At 39.1% G+C, this 23,053-nt stretch overlaps 1 protein-coding gene across 4 annotated transcripts in view; it reads left to right on the top strand.

Moving 5' to 3' along the window:
* PRKCA (protein kinase C alpha) overlaps positions 1-23,053 on the top strand; it is a 158,546-nt gene that overhangs the window by 110,926 nt on the left and 24,567 nt on the right. For 3 of the 4 annotated variants that reach the window (XR_012778098.1, XM_075518592.1, XM_075518590.1), the window contains exons 6-9: positions 3,661-3,817; positions 3,909-4,043; positions 4,791-4,887; positions 19,760-19,783. Coding sequence is in view for 3 of the 4 variants with exons in the window: in XM_075518592.1 (XP_075374707.1) it covers positions 3,661-3,817; positions 3,909-4,043; positions 4,791-4,887; positions 19,760-19,783 (413 nt within the window). In the remaining variant the exon portion in view is untranslated. The remainder of the gene's footprint in view (positions 1-3,660; positions 3,818-3,908; positions 4,044-4,790; positions 4,888-19,759; positions 19,784-23,053) is intronic. The other variant, XM_075518591.1, reaches the window with a different exon arrangement.

The raw sequence follows: 23,053 nt of genomic DNA, 5'->3' as shown, positions 1-23,053 counted from the left end.
CCTCAAGAAATGAAGTGCCATGTCGGTTGAAAAAAAGATGTCTAAGGGTACGGATTATGCAGGCTAAAGTACAAATGGGCCAGAGATCTTAAAACAAGGACTGAGATAATGACTTCTTAGGCAGCTTGTATTTAGTATATGTTGCATCTTTCCTTCCCAATTCATCTTTGAGCTTCTCTTTTTCTTGTATTTAGAGGGCTTTTTTCTTTTTCTGTGTTTGCCGCAGAAGAAAGAAGTAGTCTTACACACGGTGCCAGGTCCTCCTGCTGTCAGTGTTGTTTTCTAGGCTCAGCAGCATGTATCAGGGCTAATCAGCGATGGCTTTCTCCAGGGAGCCCTCCAGAGCTGAGCCTCGGAGAATGGCTCTGCATCCACCCAGCCAATTTCTCAAAATTCTGCTTGGTTTCACACTGAGCATCTCCAGGTAGAATTTAAACATAAAGGATCAATCTGAAGATGCCATGTGAAAATTAAACCATTTTGTTCAAGAAATTTTAATGAAAAACTTCCTACTGTATATTTCTGGGAGCTGTAGAACATGTAGAGAGTTCTGCTCCTCACTCACGCCGAACTACAGTATAGAAATAAAAATCAGAACGTGGATTTTGAAGTAATAGCTCATGTGCCAAACCTAGCAGTGCAGTCACAAGTGCCTTGCACAAGAAGATGAAAAAAACCCAACAAAGTAAAACTAAATGTAAGATGAGAGAGAGAGAGGGCAATTTGCATTGAAGGCTGTCACTTCATCCTTCGCTCACTTTATGGTTCTTAGTCCCTTTGAGATTGTAAATATTTAACTAAAATAAGTTATTTAATCTTGATGTTATTCCTCAGAAGTATTTGAAGATCACTTTCAGTGTACTGAATTTTAATATTGGGTGGGGGGTTTTTTCATGAAATGAAATGCTCTGCAAGAAAGACGCTTCTGTTCTGTTCATTTAAAATACAGTGTACTTTTTCTGCTACAATTATTTGAGTAATACAGTTAGTGAATGGAATTACATTTTATTTTAAAATTTTAACCCATAAGTATTTTCTGTCTCATTTTAAAAACACAAATTTAAGAAAAATAACTTAATCAGTATCAACTGTTTGTTCAAGTTAATGTGATTCCTTTCCAGCCATGATCTAATTTCAATAATTAATTTACATCAGGGTATCTGTTCTGCATGAGAATTATCTTGACAAATGAACTGGCGTGTCCCAAATAAGTAGCTTGCATTCCTGTGCTCTGCCTTCTTTCTGCAGCTATTTTGGATACAAGGTACCAGTTATATGTGGTATTTCCCTCTTCCAACTTGTTCTACCACACCAAATACTCTCTCATTAAATAAACAGAGCAGGTCAAACTGTTTGAAATTGTTTTTTCCATGGCAGTGGCTGGTTTTTCCCCCAAGAATTTTCCCTTTACAACTTGAATCAAATGACACAGCGGCTAAGTGGTAGATTTGCACTAAAGCAAATCTATCTATCTATCTATCATTTGGAAGAACACAAGCATTATGAGCACTAAACCGCTCTCTCCATCGTGTAAAAGGAAAATGTCAGCCTAGAGCTAGTTACATCAACTTGTGAATATACTTGGTGCACAGGAAATGGAACAGAACTGTTGTATGATTCTGAAAGTCACCTTCAGTTCTGTGTTATAACAGGGGTGTTGTCCACAGCACAATCTTTTCATTTCACTGTCCTTAAGTGAAGCACCGTAATATCTGTCCTGTGCTTTACATGCATTGTCCATCTTCTTCTCTCTTACGGAAGCAGTAGTGCGCAGTTGTCAATCCACCACAGCCCTGCCTTTATTTCTAAAGGGAGAACGAAGGACATTTTGAAAAGATGTACTTCAGCTGGTTTACAAGCCATTTGACTGTTGCCCGAAAACCGTCCTCTTCTTCTTCTATAAATAATGAGGGTAAACAACACATTATAAAATATCTGTGTTGCTTGGATGCCTTTCAACCTCCATGCTGGGAAATAACAGGTTGAAATCCTGCGGAGGTCTATAATTTTTGTTCACAATATGGAAATGCCATTTAAATCTGGGGGAAAAGGAGGAGAGTGCCTTAAGCAAAGGGTAACTATCTGTTGCTGAAGATCCTGACAAGTTTAGGGGTTTTTTGCATTAGCTCTGATTGAGCTCTTAAGTGACGCTAAAGTTCAAATTTTTGTGGGAAATGTTTTCCATCAAGAACTGTTAGGTGACTTAAGGGTTGATCTTTCCTAAATTTCCTTTCAGATTTCTTTTCTTCAGTTAGGTAAATAAATTTTAAAAAGCCGTTCTGATGCTGACACTGTGAAAGCAGTAGCTGAGAGCACTGTCAATCCAGGATAATATCTCTAGTGACTCACTTTTAAATGCTGGCCTTCCTTCATACCCTAGGAACTATGTCACCCTCAAAGCTTCTTGAGATTTTCCTTCCAGGAACAATTCTAATCTTAAACTATGAATCTCACAAAGGAATTCCTGAATGAAAACTCTTTTCTGTCCAAAACAAGCCCAGAGGATTACTGTTCCCAGTAGGTTTTGAGATGCCCAGTTATGAGCCCTGAATTCCCATCTCCAACTCGATCACTGCAGTTCATCACAGCACAACCAGTTTGGGTGGGATGGGCTTTCACAGCATGAGGAAAATTCTCCTCTTCTTCTGAGGTTCAGCACAAGCTGATGGCTGAACGCCGCTAACGCGGAATAAAACCTTACATGTCGTATAGGCATTACACGGGCATTATGCTGGTCCTCTACAAGAGGGAGGAGGTGCTGCCTTTGCTCGCCCATTGGAATACTCCACCCCCCTGCAGAGACTTCTGAACTCCTTAACGCACCCCGCAGCTGCTGCAGCAACTCCAGCCAGCCTGAAACCCGAAAGCTGCCGAGCCCCCGATAAATGCCTTCGTAACCCCCCGTTGCCTGCCTGCCTTGTTCCACGTAGGGATGTGGCCTTGCAGGGAATGGCACCCCGTGCAGATTGCTGACTATTCTTGTCTCTCTCTCTTTGGGGATCGGTAGCAACATGAGATATATTAACTCACTTTATGCCTTCTTTTGACATTGTAAAAATAGAAGCTACATTAACATTTTTGTGAAGCTGAAGTTAAACTTGTCTTCTCTGCACTTTTACTTTGGTTGCTGTCATGACAATGCTTACAGCGATTCCATCTGACAACTAACGAACCATGAATCCGAGGGAAGTTTAGTGTTCGATACCTTCCAATGAGGGATTGTATCAAATAACCTATCTGCTGAAATCTATTGTGATCTGGCAATTGCCCTTCTAGTATTTGGCTGATAGTCCTGTAGTTGTATAACCAAGACTGATGAGGAAATAAAAGCACAAAGAATTGCTACCCGCTTAAAAATTTATAGCGATGGATTTGGACGTTTAATCATTCCATTGCAGGAAAAGAGCTGCCTGGAAGCTCCGTGTCGTTTGTGAGTTGCTCTTCTCTCCTGTCATTTCTCTCAACCATTCTTATAAATACTGCTAAGTGCAACCTTACTTTACAGCAAGTAGTTTCTTCCATGCCAAGGCTGACAAGCGGCTTTCACGTCTTACTTGTTTTATTTTTCAGCATGTTTCAATAACGCTGGTTTGACATGTTATTGCTTTCTTAATGGTGATTTGTAATCCTATACAAATTAACTGTGTTTTATATTGACAGTGCGAGAAGCAAAAAACCTAATTCCCATGGATCCAAATGGACTTTCAGATCCTTATGTTAAACTGAAGCTCATCCCAGATCCTAAGAATGAAAGTAAACAAAAAACAAAAACCATCCGTTCTACTCTGAATCCAGACTGGAATGAGTCATTCACATTGTAAGTTTAACCCCTTTTAATGTAATATCTTCATATTGAATCATTTATTTCAGTGTTGCATTGAAAACTCCTCTGTTTCTCTCCTTTTTAGTAAATTAAAACCTACAGACAAAGATCGACGGTTATCCGTAGAGGTCTGGGACTGGGATCGAACAACCAGAAATGATTTCATGGGATCTCTTTCATTTGGGGTGTCAGAGCTTATGAAGATGCCAGCCAGTGGATGGTAAGAGTTTCTGAAAAGAGAGGAGAGAATATCTCACAAAAAGTTTAAAACCAGTATTTTTCTTCAATATAATCTACTTTTTTTTGGAGCTTTTCACTGTATCTCGGGCTATAAATTCACTGAAAATGCAACTAAACCAAGGAAACATAGGCTATATATAACAAAGGAGGATAATAAAAGGAATGCTTTTCTTTTGTGGTGTTCGTGAAACTTCTGCTGGAGCCAGGAGCTGCTGCAAACTCAATTCTGTGTACATAGTCTTGTGATATGAACTTTATTTTTATCTCAAATATGATATATTCATTACTAAGTGTATCATGCTATATATAGCTCTGCAAATTCAAAGTACATGGGAACTGATTTTATAAAATGCCATCTTATTACCTATGAAGCTAGGGGTAGAACTCACCACATCTTCTCAAAAAGTACATTTCATCAAAGATAATTGTTCAGGGCTATAGAAGCGCTGGAGACAAAGGTTCTTCAGGGTTGATGTCTCCCATCGTATCACAGGATGGGTGGGAAGAATTTCCTTGTCCATTAAACTGCCTTGGCAGATAGTTTGGGATTAAAGATTTAATTCTAGGTTAAATATATTCTGTTTCGGAGTTTGCTTTAGATCTTTGGAAGCAGTTCTTCACATACCTGTGACACTGATACAAACCATACACAAACAACTAAATCAGATTTTAAATCTAACAGGAATAAAGCCGTAAAGTCACCATTTTTTTCTCAAATGTTCCACAGGTATAAGCTGCTGAATCAAGAAGAAGGTGAATATTATAATGTTCCAATTCCAGATGCTGATGAAGATGGAAATGCAGAGCTCCGGCAGAAGTTTGAGGTGAGGATTAAACACAAATGGGTGCAACTATATATGGCATACATTTTTCACTTCATAACAAAAAAAAAAAAGCCTGTTAAAAGAGATATATTAGAGTGCTACTATTTCTGTTGCCTGTGACAGCAGTATGTGCCTTTGGGTTTCTTGAAGATTGGACCAAATGGTTTAATTCAGTAGTGGTATCATTTTTCTGACAGTTCAGCTTCTCTGCTATGACACTTATAAGTTGGTATTCTAAAATATTTTATGTCAAGTATATGTAATAATTTCAATGTCTTTCAGTACTTGCTGCAAAATCTGCCAGCCGTTATCACTAGTATCTACGTTATTTGACAAATGAAATTCTCAGAAGCATCAGTATTTTAATACTTAGAATGTTTCCCACTAAATGCTTTTTTTAAAAAAAGAAAATATTTACAATGTTAATTACTGATTATTTGGAGCCTCAAAATCTTTGTAGAAGGTTGTCATCTGAAATTCTGATATCTTTAACGTGGGTATGGAAGTTTTTAAGGATAAGAGGTATTGCTGGTTATGTACAGAAAAGAAACACTGAAGAAAAGCGATACTTTCCGCAGTCGTCTTGCCTTCTGTGGTGCAAATTGGAGTGGTCGGTAGTCACAAGCACGGTCGCACCGTGCTGTGCAAAGGAGTTGTTTCTTAATGAACAAACTTAGCCAGCAACTCTGCCTCTCCTGACAACTCCAGCCGATATGACAGCAAAATACTTGCTGGCCATTATAGCCAGCAACAGGAAAGGTACGGTTTGGGGAGGGAGGTGTTTGCTAATGGCTGTACTGGATTCAGCTCATCTGATTTGACTACTCTTTCCAGCTGCATACACAGTATTGAATTTGAAATATTCCGATCTACGGTACTGTTTCCTTTTTTCTGGTTGAACATTTACAACTTTAGTCTAGCTGTTTATCCAGAAAGTAATTAATGTACCTATTGTGCATAAACAAACACTGACGCCTGTTCCTTTCAACCTGAAATGGCAATTTTTTATGTTCACCATCAGGCAGAATTCTACATTGTTATTATAAAAGCTGGGTTAACCCAAGAAAGTGAGGAAAAACGGCACATGTTCAACTTTCAAGAAAGAAAAAGAAAAGGTGCATCAATTTCTTCTGAACACATTTGGATCAGCTACCATACTTTTGTCTGCAGCATGAACTATGATTTTTGTTATACATTTGAGAAGTATTTGAATCTCCATTCCATTTTCCTTTCTTTACAATTGTGATCTGACCAGTGTGATTTTATTTTGCTGCACTAGGTCATTTTCTATTCAAGATCATATTTACTTTTTATCCTCCCTAGAAAGAATAGCTTCAAAAGTAATTCTTTTCACCCCTTACATGTCTCTCTGTGCGACATACAGACGCTGGAACTGGGTGGATATGTATATGTTGGTGATATAGGTATAGAAATCTACCTGGTTTTTCTCAGGACAGAGACAGCACGAAGACAAGTCACTAAAATTGTCTATTTAAAAATGGCAGTTATTATATGCAGTATGTTTGCGTATTGAATTTACAATCTCTTAAGTTTTTTTTCTTACGCCTGCTGTAAATACGTTGGTTGCAGACTGAACAGTCAGGGTTTATCTGTGTCCTGCGATGAAGTGAGCAGAAATCCTGAGAGGTTGCATTGTGTAAAGCTACTGGACTGGGTCCCAGAAACGGCAGCTTCACATAGGGTCAGCTCTGCCTCAGAAATAATTAGTCTGTCTCAAAGTCTAATTAGTTCAGCTTCAGCACGGTGTATTTGAGGCTTTCCCTGTTCTGGAGGTAGCCTGGCTGATGCTATTTTAGTGGTCTGAATTAATCAAGGAAAGGGAATAGGTTTTCAGTGAACACAGTGTCTCCAGGAATATCGTTTACAGAGTTGCATAATGAACAGTTTCAAAGCTTAGTGATGATATATGGGAATACTGGTAGCCGAACAAAATGTGTGATTATAACTAGACCAAGGCTAGTATAATGCAGTATTACATGGCAAAAGGATTTAGGGTCGACCTCTTACTCTCTCTCAAAGTTTACCACTGTGAGAAGGAACAGAGGGAAGCAACACCTTCCGCGTAATGTTCTTGCTTGGTTTCAAGGGGAATTACTGTGAAGGCTTATAAAAATTAACAGCACAGATGTCTGAATGGTGGTATTTAACTTATTAGCTATTCTGGTATGGTACATAAGCGGTGCTGACTCTGATCATCTTTTACGTTATTTTTCTTATCATTTATATCTTGGCTTACAGAGTCATTTTATTTTAGGTACCCTATACTAAGGAGCAAGTAGATAGCACTGAGAAATATGCTGCTATTTGTGATTTAATGACATGATCTAAATAAATATTTCCACTGTTCTGAAATCGGCTTTGAAACCTTACAGGAAGAAGATTGCAGATCTTGACTGCCATTTTACTAGGGGAGTGTATTTGTCAGGAAGATTAAAAATATAGATAGACCAAGAGGTCATACTGGGCTATCTTCTCGTTTATCAGTTTATAGAAAAGAGTAACTTCAGAGTGCTTGCTAATCAAGTCTACATTTGTGGTGCTTGGTCTACTTTTCGATATATGACAGTGTGATTGATATCCAAGCTGCATTGATTTAATTTTGAGTACAAAATTACAACAATTTCTACTAAAGTATTGCATTACTAATATCAAATACTTAAAATGAGTAACGGTGGTCTTCAGAGTAAAGAGCTAGATACAAACCTAAGCTATACAAGAATAGAGAAACTTTAGGATGAGAATTTTATTGCTTAATATTAAGAAAGAATAAGAGTATTTTCAGGTTATAAAAGAACAGAGAACCGGTAGATGTGAAATTTCCGAAACCAGTTTCTGGTCTTTAAAAAAAAAAAAAAAAAGCCTAAGACGTTCTTAAAACTGACTTTGCCCTTTTGACTAAAGTTTAGAAATGTGCTTAGCAGAATCTCCAAGAGCACTTAGGAGCTACCTCCCATTTAAATCACTGAGAATTTTTAAAATACCTGCCTGCATCTATAGTTCAACAGACATCTTTAAGATTTGGCCTCAAGCTCTCATTGATTTCAAACTGTTTACACAATCCTATCACATCCTTCTAGCTCTACTTTAACAACCCAAACTTCTTCTTTAAATGTGGCTATTAGTCACCCAAATCTCATTGGTATGCTGCTTTACTTACTGGACCTTCTGGCACAGATTCTTTAAGTCATTTATTTGATGTAAATCTACCATAAAATAGCTGTACGAGATTATAAATAAGTAAATAATAGATTCCAACATTCTCTTCACTTACATTTGTTAATTGAACAGTAAAAACTCTTTGTCATGAGAAGAAGTTTCCTTGTGGCCCCTTCTGCCAGATCTAAACCAGTTGAAAAATTATCACCTGGCTTGTGCCCAGGAGTTGTAGATCCTACCCCACGAATGGCACCACATTTGGAAAAGAAAGAGAAGAGTTGAGGGGGACGGTGGTTTCATTAATGGAATCATACAGTGACCTGGCTAAGTATTTTTAGGTTTTATTGCAAGGCGTTTTCTTTTTATATGCTGCCTATGTATTATCTCTATGAAGTTGTCCAGTATATAGAAATTGAGGTATATTACGCATAGGTGCAGTATTTTCTATACAACAAATTTTAATCGAGCTACATATTTTCTGGATCTCACCTATCATTAAAACTTACGAATCAATTATCTGCTCATTTAGCAGTATGATCGAATCGGTCTTCAGTGTTTTATAGATGATACATCATTATTAATATTTAGAGATAAAAATATACTCCTGTAGGAAGTGGCGGCAGGATAAAATCTGTCACTGTTTTTCATTTGGTTTTAACCTTTGGCTGTGAATTTTCTCTCCGGAATGGCATTATTTGCGGCCATCTCAAAACGAAACTCCGTTCGCAACAGGCATATTCAGCATAACTGTAGCTGCTCCGTAAGTGTCCGTGCCGGGGTTGCCATGGGAACTCCCAACAGTCCCAGGAGCTCTGTGCACCCCACCGAGCAAGTCTCTTAACAAACAGGAGATATGGCAGTTACAGACTTATTCTCCTGTTGCAGTATTTTGCTAGTCAAAGACAAAAGCAGAATATCGAAATAATGCAACCTGGTTGTATTTTTCCTCCCTGGTTATGATTTGAGCAGTAATATGTTTTTGCCATTTAGGGCATTGTTCTGGTTTTTTATTTGGGGAAAAGAAATGTGCAAATTCTAAAACTTCTGTTGTGGGAAGTTATTTCAGTTTTGTCAAGCCCTGTTTCCTGTAATTTGCTGCTTAGTAAAGCACTTCTTGATACTTAAATATCACCTTAGAATAATAATAGAATAATACTGGTTTAAAAGTAGGCTGATTAATTATTCTGTCTGTCCCCTTCTTTCCACATCACCATCACGGAAAATGTTATTAAAAATAAAGCAGCCGTTATGGTCCATATCAATGATTTTTTTTTAATTAAAAAAAAGAACAGAGTAGCCGTAATCCTTACATGTGGATACATTTACCAAGTGCAAAGTATATTAAGCGATGGGAGCAATCTGAGGCACTACAGTCAGCTTTGGTAATTGAAGTAATCCAAGCAAGTTGTTACGAGGGAGTAGGTTACTGCTCATATAATCTTCATTTTAAGGCATCTGTGGGGAAGATATGTAACGGTCCTCCTGGTACATACTCTTAAGATGTCAGACGTTTTCTTTTGTTCTCATTATTTCCTTTAGCGTAGCTCTCTCTGTGGGTTTCAGCAGAACAAAACTGTTCCCTTAGTTTCCGAGGGAGAGCTCAGGCTGCTGCCCCTGCCGTGGGGATCCATGCGGGACCACGCCGGTGGGCCCCGGGAGGTCCTTCCTTGGGGACATACACCCACAGCTACTGCTCTGGCCGCTAGCTTCGACTTGTGTTTGTGTTAGAGATTTCAGCGGAGACATCAGGTGCGAGTGGCTTTTCGTGGCTGTTAGTTTTGTACCATTCCATTTAACGAAGTCAGTAACAGGAATATCGCTCCACAATAAGATTCCGTTATTCTGATAAGTACTTTTTCTGCAAAATAATTACCAGTCGGTGCTAGTAAAAGCAGGTACCGTTTTCATCTATTAGTCGACGTTGTGAGCCAGATCCATAAATCTGTGTGTAGCAGGGAGGCCAGGCAACGTACCCAGGGAAAGTGGCCGTACCGGCTGTATGCTCTATTTCCAGTCTCCCCTTTCTGGGATTGCTCCAGGTAAACCATCCAGGAGCAGCTCTCATTTATTACTGTCCAGTTGCCTGATGGGCTCTTTTTGCTGCCAGGGAGTGACGTGACCGGGCTCTGCAGTTTTCCCAAGGACGGTTGCTGGCGGGGCTGGGCACGCCGTGCTGCTGCCTCGGCTCTTCTCACATCACCATTACAGGAGCGGCGTTTTCAGCTGCGTTGTGCCAGTGGAATCACTGATGAAGGCTGTACCGAAGCTAGACCCGAACTTTCCTTTTGCAGACTAAACAGATCGAAACATAAGGAGAGAGGGAACGGAGTTCAGAACAGGGTAGATACTGCATCTGAGGATTGGAAGTGTACAGTCAGTGGTGACATTTTGGTGACATCTCAGTGCTTCTAAACATAACTATTATTATGATCCTAAAGAAAATGTTGTTTAAAATGCCTTACCATTTTAAATATCGGAACAGGGACAATGTGGTGCTTGGCCATCAGGCTCGGTTATAAATACCTAGAACCTCTCCAGTGACGCAGAGCTGCAGATATTTCTGTTTGTGTTGTGCTACTGAACTCCTCCAGCATGCAGGGCAGCATTTTGTTTGACCAAACTTGGGTGTTAATCCTTGTGCAGACGTGAATTTAGGAGCAAGTAGCCTATCTCAGTCTGGATATGTATCCGTTGCGTACAGAGCTAAGGCGTATTTACAGCCCCAGGCCTCTCTCTGTGGCAGTGCAGCTGGTGCTCAGCGGGAGTTGAAAACGTCCACAGATGTCGAGGCACAATTAAAGCTTTCTGATGAGTTTCGATGTTGTTACGGTCTAACGCTAAAGAAACCCCTTTCATTTATTTATCCTTCCCTTTCTGAACATCAGTAAATCATTTCAGGTTGTTGCACTGCAGGTACTGCATTTCTTAGGTCTTTAATGCTCCCTTTAGTTTTATGTTTTTAAAGCCGTTTCTGGCAGCTTTATTAGAAAGGAGAAGGACAGTACTTTCTGCATTAATCTGGCATTTTTCTGATATTCACAACAGTTTTAGGTCAAAAGGACATTTTCTTTCTTTCCTTTAATCAATGGCCACTACATCCTAGAGCAGTTTTAATTCTGAGCTGGAGGCTGGGTAAAGATGCTGCAATTGCATAGCCAGGGCCTTAGCAGAAGACTCCAGGGACTGTTTCAGTAGCTACTTAAGAACCCAGTGAGTTTTGTAATTAATTATATTTTCATTCGAAAAATACTGTAGAGGAGCTTCTGATTTTGTTAAGTTGTGAGTTAAGTTCTTCTGGTCTCTGTGTAAAGTCCTGTAAGGGCTGTGAAGGAGACATTTCTTTTAAGTCTTTGAAGGATGGCGATGCTTTTGCCCCAGAGCTGTTACACTGCGGTTACTTCACTCCTTTTTTTTTTTTAAATAAATAAAAGATATGATCTCTGCCATATCTGTATCTAACCAGTATGTGTTCCCATTTTGAAGCAATAACTGTAACTTCAGTCGGTTCAGCAAAGGTGACATGGAAAAGAGAAGTAAGGTTGCTGGCGCTTCAAGTTGTAAATGAAAAGATTAAATTTACTTTTCAGGAAACAGGCACTAAGCTACACTGAAATCATGACCAGCCAAAATATCACTGGCACATCAATCCACACTCGTTATGTATATAGAGATATAAAAAGAAGAGCTGCTTTTTTTGGCCGTGGCACTCATTCCTATTTTTAAATTGTGCATATTTAATCATTAGAGAATAGTTTGCAGCATTATAGAGATGCTGTTAGATGACTCCATCTGTTCTATACTATAGTTTGGCATGGGGAATTCCCATATGCACTTATCTGGAGGTTTCCCATCCACTCACCATATCTGAAACTAGAGAACTTGAAATTTCCTAACCGGATGACATACATCTCTGGTTTCGGTTCGTATCAGCTTGTGATTTCTGTAAGGCTTTTCGCAGTCTGTGTGTTGTGATTTAAGGTGAAGAATGTACGTAGAAAATCATCCTGATAGCAGGGATTTCTTTATCCCTTATATAAAGACTAAATGTGTGTCTTGAAACAAGGCAAAAAAAAAATCAAGAATCACTTTTGTGCTGTCGCCCCTCTACAGTGCTCACTAGCTGTTCAGAGCCCAGGCTACACACATCTCTACATACATTTAGCTTTACGCATTGCAGTGGTTTAACCACACGAGGAATGTTTCATGCATGAAGCACATGTACCTACAAGACTGAGGGTAACGTTGAAGAGCAGTTGCGTGAAGACCTGTACTTCATTGTGCCATGCTGTACTGTGCTCCTCGCTGTGAGGGTGATTAACACCGCGATTTCTTTTTCGTGATTTTTCTGTGCGTAACAGATGTGTCCATTTCTGTATTCTCGCTGCTGTGTCTTTTTTTTGTTTACTTCTGCTACTAATTGTTGTTGCTTTGCTTTCCGAGCCCTGTACTAACGACGCAGTGTTTCTCCCTTTCCTGTCTCTTCCAGGACTGTCATGTAAATATCCACTTCTTCAAGGTAGTTTTTTCCTTGGTGTTCTCCTACACCTTTTCTTCACACAACCCTCTTTACCACTGTTTGAAGTTTATTAAATTCAATTTCATTGTCACTGTGTTTTAAGGATGCACTTGTTTTTTCCCCGGTTTAAGCTTTTCAATGGATAAAAAAAATATTGAAGTGTGAATCTTCCATAATTTGTCACAAAGTACTCCCCAGATTAGAAGTGTACTTACAAAAAAGGGGTCATCAAACCTCAGCAGATGCGGTGTGCCTTTCCTTTTGAAGGAATTAGTTAAATGAATGCTCATGGAAAATGGAAAATGGTGCATCTTTAATTTGAAAGACACTCATGGAACTTTAAATAACTTCCACAGATCAAACAATGCTCATGTTCACTGTATATTTAAATAGATACATTTACATGATACAGCATGCATGGTTTATGATATAATATACTACATATATTGCTATATGTTAGCTGGAGTATACTATATCATAAGAGATATTACTCATACGCACAGATGCTCTGATGCCTGAAATACCCATTCACCTGGTAACTTCCCATTTTACTTCTGTCACTACCCACCACCTCACTGGATTATTGCCATAAAAGAAACATATCAGCATTGAGAACATACATGTGTGGCCTTTTTATTTGCATGTATCTCTGACAAATTATCGTGCTTTATTAGGGCAAAGGTTACTGACACATATCACACTTCCAGTTTCATACATTGGTTAAGTTACAATTGAAATTAAAATTTGAAGCTCCTGTGCTGTAAACTGTTTTAAGAATCTATCTAAGGTTATTGAAGCCATTATCATCTTCAAATAGTATTTTTACAATTTAAGTTGACCTAGAGCGGTTTACATGTTACAGCTCAAAGCTTAAAATACTCAATTTAAAAATAAAACTTTATTTTTGAAGAGTTGTTTATATTATTAATGCATGATTTTACCAAATGTTTTAATACTGAACCAGAAAAACAAAGAATAAGACCTTTTGTCATTGCCAAATATTTCCTAATGCAGTAATCATTTGTCATGCAATCAGTAACTTATTTTTTCTTAACCTTGCTTCTTTATCTGGTATCTTTATCTCAGAAAAGCCTGTGCAGAAGAGGACTACCCTTCCTCAATCTTTTACACCTCTTCTTATTTGAAAATAAAATCACATGGTGGTTTCATTGATGAAACTTGTTTAATGCAGGGAAGTTGCAAGTTTCTCCATTTAAATGTATTTTAAACCAGAGCAAAAGCTACGCTGAAAAAATGCGTCTGGGATAAACATGAAGTTATGTCTAACATCGTGTTGTCACTTCATTGTAAAATCCAGACCTTGAAATGCACTGATATAAACTGACAAAAGTCCTTGGTCAATTCGTGTTTTCATCATAGGGGTGCACCTAAAAAAAAAGAGCTGAACGGTTTCCTACAGCTGCTGCTTCATAGGCAAAATTCATGCTTAGTCCTTGGGAATTATAAACATGAATTCCAGTGAAGAAAGTTGGCCCGCTGTTCTGATGTGAAGAGGAGACTCAAGAATTCCATTTTTTCATGGCAAAAAAATGCTTCCTTGTTTATTGTCTGTCTTTTCTCTCTAAATTATTACAAATCCCCGTTCTGCTTGCTGCTGACAGTGACTTAGCATCGCTAACCTAAGCTCAGAAGCGTCACTGCATGCTGCATTCTGCAAGTTAATCACCACTGACGTTAGCATGGCTTTGGAAATAATTTTGTAGGTAATCAGTTTATGTGGGACTGCTGGGGAGGTTACGTTCCCAAGTTTACAAGATTGGAATTGAAAGGAAACAGCAGGAGCTGATGAAGAAGGAAGGCTGTGTTCCTGAGGATAAAGTAACGCTTCTGAGCTAGAAACCAGTAAAATGTACAAAAATTATTTTATAACATCAGAGCAAATTTGAGAATGCTGTGAGCAAGGTCAAACAGCGTAAATACTTGTTTATGAAATTATCAGGTACTGGGAAGGATCACGCATTTATGCCGCTTTTGTTCCGCCAGCAAAGGGTATATTTAAAGAGATTATTTTCACAACATCATGCAGAAAACACCTTCATCTTTGTGTATGTGTGTTTGTGTGTGTTAAATAATTCCATAGCATGTTAAGACTTGGATACAGAATCCCAAGGTTTTAAAATCAGTCCTAGTCTGCAGCTTTTCATGGCTGTTGCATTTGATCACGGGGATTTGTGCTAAGATCAGGTAGAACTGAAGTCTTTAAAGATTGTTTTAGAACAGAATTTTATTATTTTTTGTCCGTATCGTAATGAGTTTTATGCTTGAAAGCAAATTCTACACTCTAGGTTTTTTTATTATTGAAAATTAGCAGTAATTTGCATAATTTAAAAATGAAGGAGCATATATAAAAGCAGTTCTTTTTTTGACACTTAGGGATTTGCTGTTCTAGCATCATATTTGTTGTCTGGGTTTTTTATTACTGCTATCACAGGATATTTCTGCAAGAATTCTTGAATATTATTCCTAGGCAGCCTCTTTAATTACATTTCATCTAGTTAGACACTGCTCTGTTGCAGGGGATAGCATGTTTGGCAATAAAGGCAGAACACAAAGTAGACTCAGGTGGCCCCAGGATTATTAAACAGATTAAACATGTTGACAGTGCCAAATGGGTAACTGGAAACTCTTCCCTCTCTGGATCTCACTGCTCACAGCCAGCCATCCGTTGTGCAGGGCAATAGCCCCTGAAACTCCTATTCTTAGGAAAAGCATATCCCTTTCAAACGACTATCTTCCAAGTCAGTTGACTTCATTGTCTACATTTTCTAGGGGATATGGTTACCTTAACCTTGTGCCTGGCAAATTTGGGGTTTTTTTAGAAATCATGTATTCAGTACTTCATATGGTTTAACTTCTGTACAGCAACACGAAAAAGTAAAATAAAATAAAATAAAAATTTGAATAGGGAATGTGATTATAAACCCCCCCAAAACAAGCAGCTCTGTTGAGATGGTGTATGGTATATTAAACTGTTGTATTGTCCTTTAGGATTCTCTTATTGCCTTTATCCTAAGTAAACATCCGTTTAACGGAATGGTGAGCTTAAGAAAATAATTTCTCCTCGGAGTTAGAAACCACAAGGGGTCAGTGAAGAACACAGAATAGCTCCCAAAGCAAAAAGCTGTCTCTAGCAAAAGTCCTGAAAGAAATGAAGTAGTGCAAATTGTTTGTATGTATATATTTAGAAAGATACCAACCCATTAAATTGAACTGCTATTTTGATAAAATTCAGTATAACGTTTTTCATACAGCCCTTTAGTCAAGATTTTTAAGTGGCACTGATGATAATTTTTCCCCTAATCAAAATTTTTAATAATTTGCAGCTGTAAAAGCGAGTGCTGCCTCTGCTCACCCATATATTGCTCAGTTCACCTCTACCTTCGGGTGCCTCATGACTTCTGTAATTACCTGCCGCCGTCGTGCTCGACTTTATATGCTAGGTGAGAGAAATGGACCTCCATGGAAATCTCTGAGTCACTAAGTAAAATTATCTCATGAATTTTGTGAACCTGCAAGGCGTTAGAAGAGGCCTGGGCTCCAAACGCACAGCTCGTGCCAGGGTTAGGCAAAATAGCTCAGTTTTACTAATCATCCGGAATTCTTTGTGGGACACGCTGCTTTCTCTTCTTTTATTCGTAACCCAAATTAATTCATGTCCACTCTGATATCATCGTTCCTACGTGATGAGCAAAGCAGTACAGCATGTGGGTGTGCTTCAGGAGTGGGTTTCCTGTGTTCTTGGACATGCTTTCTGCAAAAAGGCTTTTTTAATCCTTTTCACATATGGCACAAATTTTTTTTCAGGCAAATCCTTTAAATAAATTCACTATTACTAACCAAAAGGGTAAATATGACATAAGTTTAAGGGGAGGAGGAGAGGAAATGAGGGGAAAAGTAAACTAAAGACATAAAATAGTCCATATTTAACTCCCAGGTAGAGTTTTATCAAGCTCCCCATTTGTATTTTTATGAAACATCCTGTTTGCCTTCATTCCTTTTTACTAGCAATGGGAATTATAAGAATATTTTTGTAGCTATTTTTTCAATAACTATTTTAGCTATTGAAGTAAAAATACATTTAGCTCATTTTTATATATTGCATTTTTTTACTAATTACATTGTAGTTCACCATAGTGACATCGCCATCATGAAAATAAATAGGAGTGCAGCTTTCTGCTTATTTGCGTATTTTCAGTGTTCTCCTGGCTGCACAGAAGTTTTGCTAGAATGCAATTTCACCAAGGAATACGCGGCTGAAAAATGATCTGCGTAAATCTCGCGAAACCTTGACAATGCCCGTGGTACGGGTGCACCTTGCTGTATTGCAGTGTCTCGTGTAGGCATCTTCAGTCTGCTGCAGTCTAATCCAAGCATGCTCCTTTCTATATGCATAAATATGTGCGTATACATTCATTAGTGCAATACATTTCTGTAGTTTAGTTCATTAGTTATTTGTTCTTGAAAGGAACAAACAAGAATCGGTGAGAACGCACAGCAAGGTGGGAAAAAGCCACGCGTTGCCGCCTTCTTCATAAGCATTTGTTGAGCCAAGGAAAGAAGCACAAGAGCCAGAGAGTGTGTCTTTTGTTCTGTGTCACAGGAAATTTAATGCAAAAGCATGTCCTCAGATTGCTCAGCGCACGTTTTGTAGGGAAACGGGTAAAATGGCCAAGGAAGTTCCTTCCCTCCGTTGGCTTGCAACAGCAAGAACATGAGCTCAGGCTGGGCCGAGATGTAACGCTCGTGCCGTCCCCTCTCCGGTTAGAGCTGCTGGGCTGCCAAATCATCCCGAGCTTAGGCTCTAACTTTCTCTCTTTATGTTGTTTCCATGGCTACAAAACTCTCCACTAATCAATTATAAGCTTGCGTTAGGTTATGGTATTAAGCTTAAAACTCGGTCTGGTGAAGTATTAGGTCTTGCTGGGGCTTAGAAATGGACTCTTCTCATTTCAAATTCTCAGCATCCTGATAATTAAGTTGTATAAACTAGGAAATTGATAGTCCTTCCTAGCATCTATAATCACAGGGAATTGGAAATGCAGTAATGTAAGAAACAAGCTGCCACAATGATGGAGAACATTTTGGTGAATGGGAGGTTTTTTCCTCTAGCTTTTGACTTGAAATTTATTGGATTTATTTACTTTATTAAAGGCTTGCTAATAGCTCACCCTATTGATCAAAATCCCCACTGAGCTTTCATAACTGGGAACCTGAGTAGGGCTTTTTGTCCTTCCTTGAGACTCAGATAAATTATTTTGGTTTCTCCTTTTTACATCCTTAGTATGAGTTTTGCCAGCTCTGTCAGTGACATCTTCTACGGTTTGTCTGAGATCTGAGCTGCAGTGATGCTTCTTGTGTAGAGTCCAGGTAGCGACAGGCATAGCTGAGCATTAATTTCACACGTGCAGCCAAGGCCTTCTGGCTACAAGTCTAACAAAGCCAGCCTAACAGCGAAACTGGAACGTGATTATTAAGACTCTTCCTTTCCTCGCTTCTCACCACCTATTTTGCCCTTTCTTCAAGTGACGCAGAGCGTCGCCTGCAACTCTGCTATGGCTTTGGGTTAACTTCAGAATTAGGAACAGAAACATTGGGAGCAAGGCAGGTTAGCATGAGATGGCTTGTTCCATCACCCGGTGACATTTGTAGAGCGTGTTGGGGTCTAGCAAAGAACTGGTGAAAACTTGTGGCAGTGTGCGAAGCAGAGATTTTGTTAGCGTTTCGCAGAGGGATTGAATCCTGGCAAGAGGACATTCCTGCTCCATGGATCTCAAGAAAGTCTTCAGACCCGAGATAAAGCCTGCAGCAAGCCTGCTCAGTCAGTCCTCCGACTGCTGACCCTCACGCTATCAAAATTGTGATTTTTTGCAACGGCGACTGAAGCCAGTGCTGCTCTCTGTTTTCACATCGTTCGTTTGCTATTTACAGCTAAATGTGACTGCATGGGCAAAGCAGGCGGTGCTAGGTGGAATCTGCTGTAGAGGAGGGGAGAGGGTGCTGGTGTGTAACGCGAAGCAGGGCTGTGAGTCTCGAGGAGGCTCCGCTGCCGGCAGCAAAGCTCTAGATTTCTTTTCCCGGTAGGTGTCAGTGGAGCCAATAAGTAACAGATGAAAAGTGGCGATAAGCGTGCTGTTTCCAAAGAGAAGTTCCGTGTGCTGTATGTGTATATACCTCCGCACATGCGATGGGAATTCAGCGTTGCTGTTAAATACTTTTTCATTTATCACTTTCTCCTCTTGAAAATTTGTTACCAATAGATCTCCCCGCTGGGCATCTGTGAACTTGCTAAGAGCGAGTTGCCTTGACAACTGAGAAACGCATCCTCTAGCGAACTGCACGTCACAAGGCCCTTTGTTGGCTTGAATATTTTTTCGTGGGAAATTATGTGGGTTTCTCCTTTCTGAAGCTGTGCTTGGAGGGTGGCGGGGTGTGGCAGCAAGTTCGGGCAGTTTTGGAACCCAGTGTTCATTTTCCCTTTGGGAACACACCCAATCTTACTGAGCTGAATGTTGCAAGCAGCAGCAGAAGAGAGTTAATGAAGGTGAGCGATACAAGGTCTTAAAGCACCAACATAATGATACCTAGCTCATTGCTCTAAAGAAATTGAGGGTAGGAAAGTGAATTGTGTAGATTTTTGGTTTAATTCTTCACAAATTTTCTTTATTTATTGGCTAATGGGAAAAATGACTGATTCGGTCTTTTCGCTCTGTAATTCTTAAGTTTCTGAACTATAGTTAATAACTAGAAGGCAGAAACACCAATGTTCAGATTTAGTGTTTTGTCCTATTAGATCGTCTTCACAGTAGAAAACCAGAAAGTTCTGAAAAGACTCAATGAGAACATTTACTGTGGTTGAAAATTGAGTGCAATGATGGATTACTATTCCCTAAATCACTTCTTTTTCTTCTTTGCATCACAGTTCTCATTAGGCTTTGGAGAAGACTTTTTTTTCCGTATCTAATTAAAAGAACAATTGTTACACTTACATGAAAAATAAATTGAAAGCGTTTTTACTGCAAAACCTGAGATATCTTTTCCAAAAAGCACATACCAAATTCCAAGAGACTCTCCAGTGTAACACACTGTAACTTCTGTAACGCTCCATGAAGAAGTGCATTTGGGCTGAATATATAAAGTATGTCTCACCTGTGGTTTCAGGGTAAAAGAACTGGCCGAGATAAGGTGCGTCCAAACCAGAGGAAGTAAGATGATGTGCATGTCTTGTTTTCTTTTAAGATTAACTCTTCTGCTACCGGTGCAGACTAATTTATCTTTAACGTACTTTTTCCTGGTTTGTTTGCTGCAAGCTGGCTTTGCTGTAACAATAAGGTGTTTTTATCAAAGAAATTAAGCCAAGCAGTCTGCATGTAAATTGAAAATGAATCCAGTGCCTGGAATGCCGTCTTCAACTTCAGCAAGTTTTAACAGCCGTAAAAAATAAAGGTAGATTCAAGTAGGATTCTGCTATCTTCAACTTTAGTCATGGTAGGAAGAGACAAAATATCATTGCTCTTTTTCAGTAAACTTTTATGAACCATTTGAATTTATGTCCCTTCTGTAGTTGCAAAACTGTTTTTGCTCCAGGAATCTGGAAGAGTACGTTGGCTGCATGACATTTTCTCTCTGCAATATTCAAGGCGTATAAGGTATAAAACTCATGGTGGAGCTCGGTGGGAGCATGTTAAAACATTTCCTCTTCTTGACCTTATGAGAATACACTGACATACGCTGGCTGTGGATACACAGAAATTAGAATACCTGTTTTTGTGCTCTGCCTCTACAACTGGTAAAAGATTTATACGTATTACTAGTCATTGGACCCTACATTAGACTAATGTGAATAAAAGTAGTTCATTGTAAGAGTTTGTGGATGATTTTAAGCAAGCTAAGGCATTCCTGCTGTTGTAAAAAAAAACCCTAATGTATAAAATCAATAAAATTATTTGAACTGTGATATTTGTAATGCAGTAAGGATGAGTAGGTCCCAAAATGATACAGAACATTTTAAGTAAATCTATTAGAACTGCTTTTTATGAAATATTCTTTCCTCTAAGACAGCAACCAGTAGGCTGTGATTCTGGTTAGCTCTTCCTCCTTTCAGTTCTACCTCTCTGTCTGGTCCAGATGTTTTCCATATTGTTCCTTTTTTCTAGCCATATCCAACTGTAAGAAAACCTGCTTCTCTTCAAGAAACTGAGTTTGTTTAGATAAACACCTGAGAAAATACATTTCTTGGGCTATTTATAAGGCCAGAGCTTGAAGAGAAAAATGATGGGTCTGTGCAAGATCCAGAAAGATCGGGACACCATTTAACAGTGTCAGCTTTAGGGAACAAGACATCTGTCTGTGGTAGCACATCTGGGTGCCTTGTTCTGTTTGTGTGTCTCAGGTCCAATGCCCTGCTCTTCGGTTTTGTGTGCGTAAAGCTCTACATCACAAATTGCTCTCCTTACACACAGTTTCTATCCAAGAGAGCCCTGGGTCTATTCCTCTCTGGTTAGTCCTGATGTTGAAACAGCATTCCCAGGAGCTCTGGAAATCACTTCTATCCAGTATCTGTCCTATTTTTAGTGCTTAAGTTGGCCTTGACAGAGCATAAGCCTCAAACAGATTCTCTTCCCTTCTAATAAACAGTAAAGCCAGTCATCGTGGGCAATCCTGGATGCAGAGGTGACGGTGAAAGTAATGGTGTGTGCTTTTACATTTCATTTATGCAAATTAAAATGCATCAGTAATGTAATGTTTTCTTTAGTATATTTATTTTTATTGTGCTCCTCTCCTTGACTGTATTTTAACAGTAGTTTTAGTTTGTAATTCCCTATCTGAAGTATTTGAAATATATAACTTGTTCTTTATGTGAAAAAACAATGGCCCACATGTTGAGGTATTCAAAAAGCTGAGGAAAAGTGTTTTTCTAGCAAAATATCTGTTCAGCAAGTTATTTCCCATGTGGGTCATAACAAGCAATTAACATTGCTGTGCGTGAAGAAAGTTTGCAAGTCATCGCATTGTACGTAACGTCGTTAAACAACTCCAATGGGCATAGCCAACTAAATACTCAACCAGAGGGTGAGATGAAGGCCCACTCAGATGCCAGAAACCCTGCGGAAATGGCCACAGCATATGGGTGGATGAGGTCTTCTCCACATGCACGCTGAGCCCAGCACGTTTCGGATGTGTTTTCTCCAAATCTTTACTAAATCGTATAATCAAATGGTTGTTTCCCTGCATCTTCACCCATTGATTGCAATAAGGCACAACATTCGCTCACTTTGTAGATTTTCTGTAGTTTAATGTAAAGCAATTTTGATATTTGGAGACGTTTTCCTAATCCTTTAGTCATAACCAGAAATCATTAGTTGAGTTTCTGAAATACTTTTGTCTTGCCCCTTATTCTGGGTTAAGTTGTGTAATAAAAGGGCAAGGTTAAAGACTTTCCTTGAATCCATCAACATAAATTATTAGTGATGAGTTGTGACGTTTCTGCTGGGTGTAGAAACTTCCGTGAAGCTTATAAGAGATGTTTTGGTTTAGGTTTATAGTTCAGGATTAATTGAATAACATGGAATATACATAGCAGCTAATTCTCGAAGACAGGTAATAAGTACTAGATCTTTCAGGGTTTATTTCATAAAGATGTCTTACTGTCCCATCAAAAACTCGGTGGCACAGGTAGCATCTGTAATGGCTTGACCGTGCTTATCTAATTTTATTTCCATGCCCATAGCCTAATTTTGTTCCAGTCGCTCTGGAAATTTTTTTAAATAGTACTAAGAAGAAGACAAAATGATATGCCTGAGGCAAAGTCATAATTGAAACATGTTGCAGTAGTATTTTGGGAAGCTCTTAATGGATCATCTGTGAAATGTTTTGGTTTGGATTATTATTGTTTTCTTTTTTTTTTTCCCTCCCAGTACATGTTTGCCAGCTTTGAAATTCCCACTATATTTTCAATAGGACCTTAAGCCAAAAGGCAGTAAAAAGAATTCACATGCTAAATGTGAAAAACTTTTTTCATCATGCTTATGAACAAATGGTCAGTGGCCTAGCTGAAGGGAAATACGAACCTTTGATAAGGTTATGATGATTTAATAAGGTCATTAGGCCATTCCACTTGGGTCCATGTGCTTGCCTTGAGTCAGCCTGGTCATTCTCGAGGATTTAAAGGATGCCATTTTCCTACATTTTCGTACATATGGTTTGCAACAGGGTTCTCTCTTTACACGTACCAGTGTCCGGGCTAACGCACCGAGAGAGCTCAGCACAAGTGATGAGATAGCCAGGATTGTCACCTTCCCACCAGCACGGTCACTCACAGCCGAGGTCCAGTCCGATGGGCTCCTGCCCACCGTAGCCGTCTCCCTGGAGCAGATGGCACGGAAGCCCACCTGAGCAAACAGGAGGCACCTGCTCTTCTCCTTAAAAATCTACCATATGAAAAAAGAAATTATC

Source organism: Mycteria americana, chromosome 16, assembly GCF_035582795.1.
Source record: "Mycteria americana isolate JAX WOST 10 ecotype Jacksonville Zoo and Gardens chromosome 16, USCA_MyAme_1.0, whole genome shotgun sequence".
Lineage (NCBI taxonomy): Eukaryota > Metazoa > Chordata > Aves > Ciconiiformes > Ciconiidae > Mycteria > Mycteria americana.
Note: the sequence above shows the minus strand (reverse complement) of the source record. Positions and strands in the feature narration are given on the sequence as shown.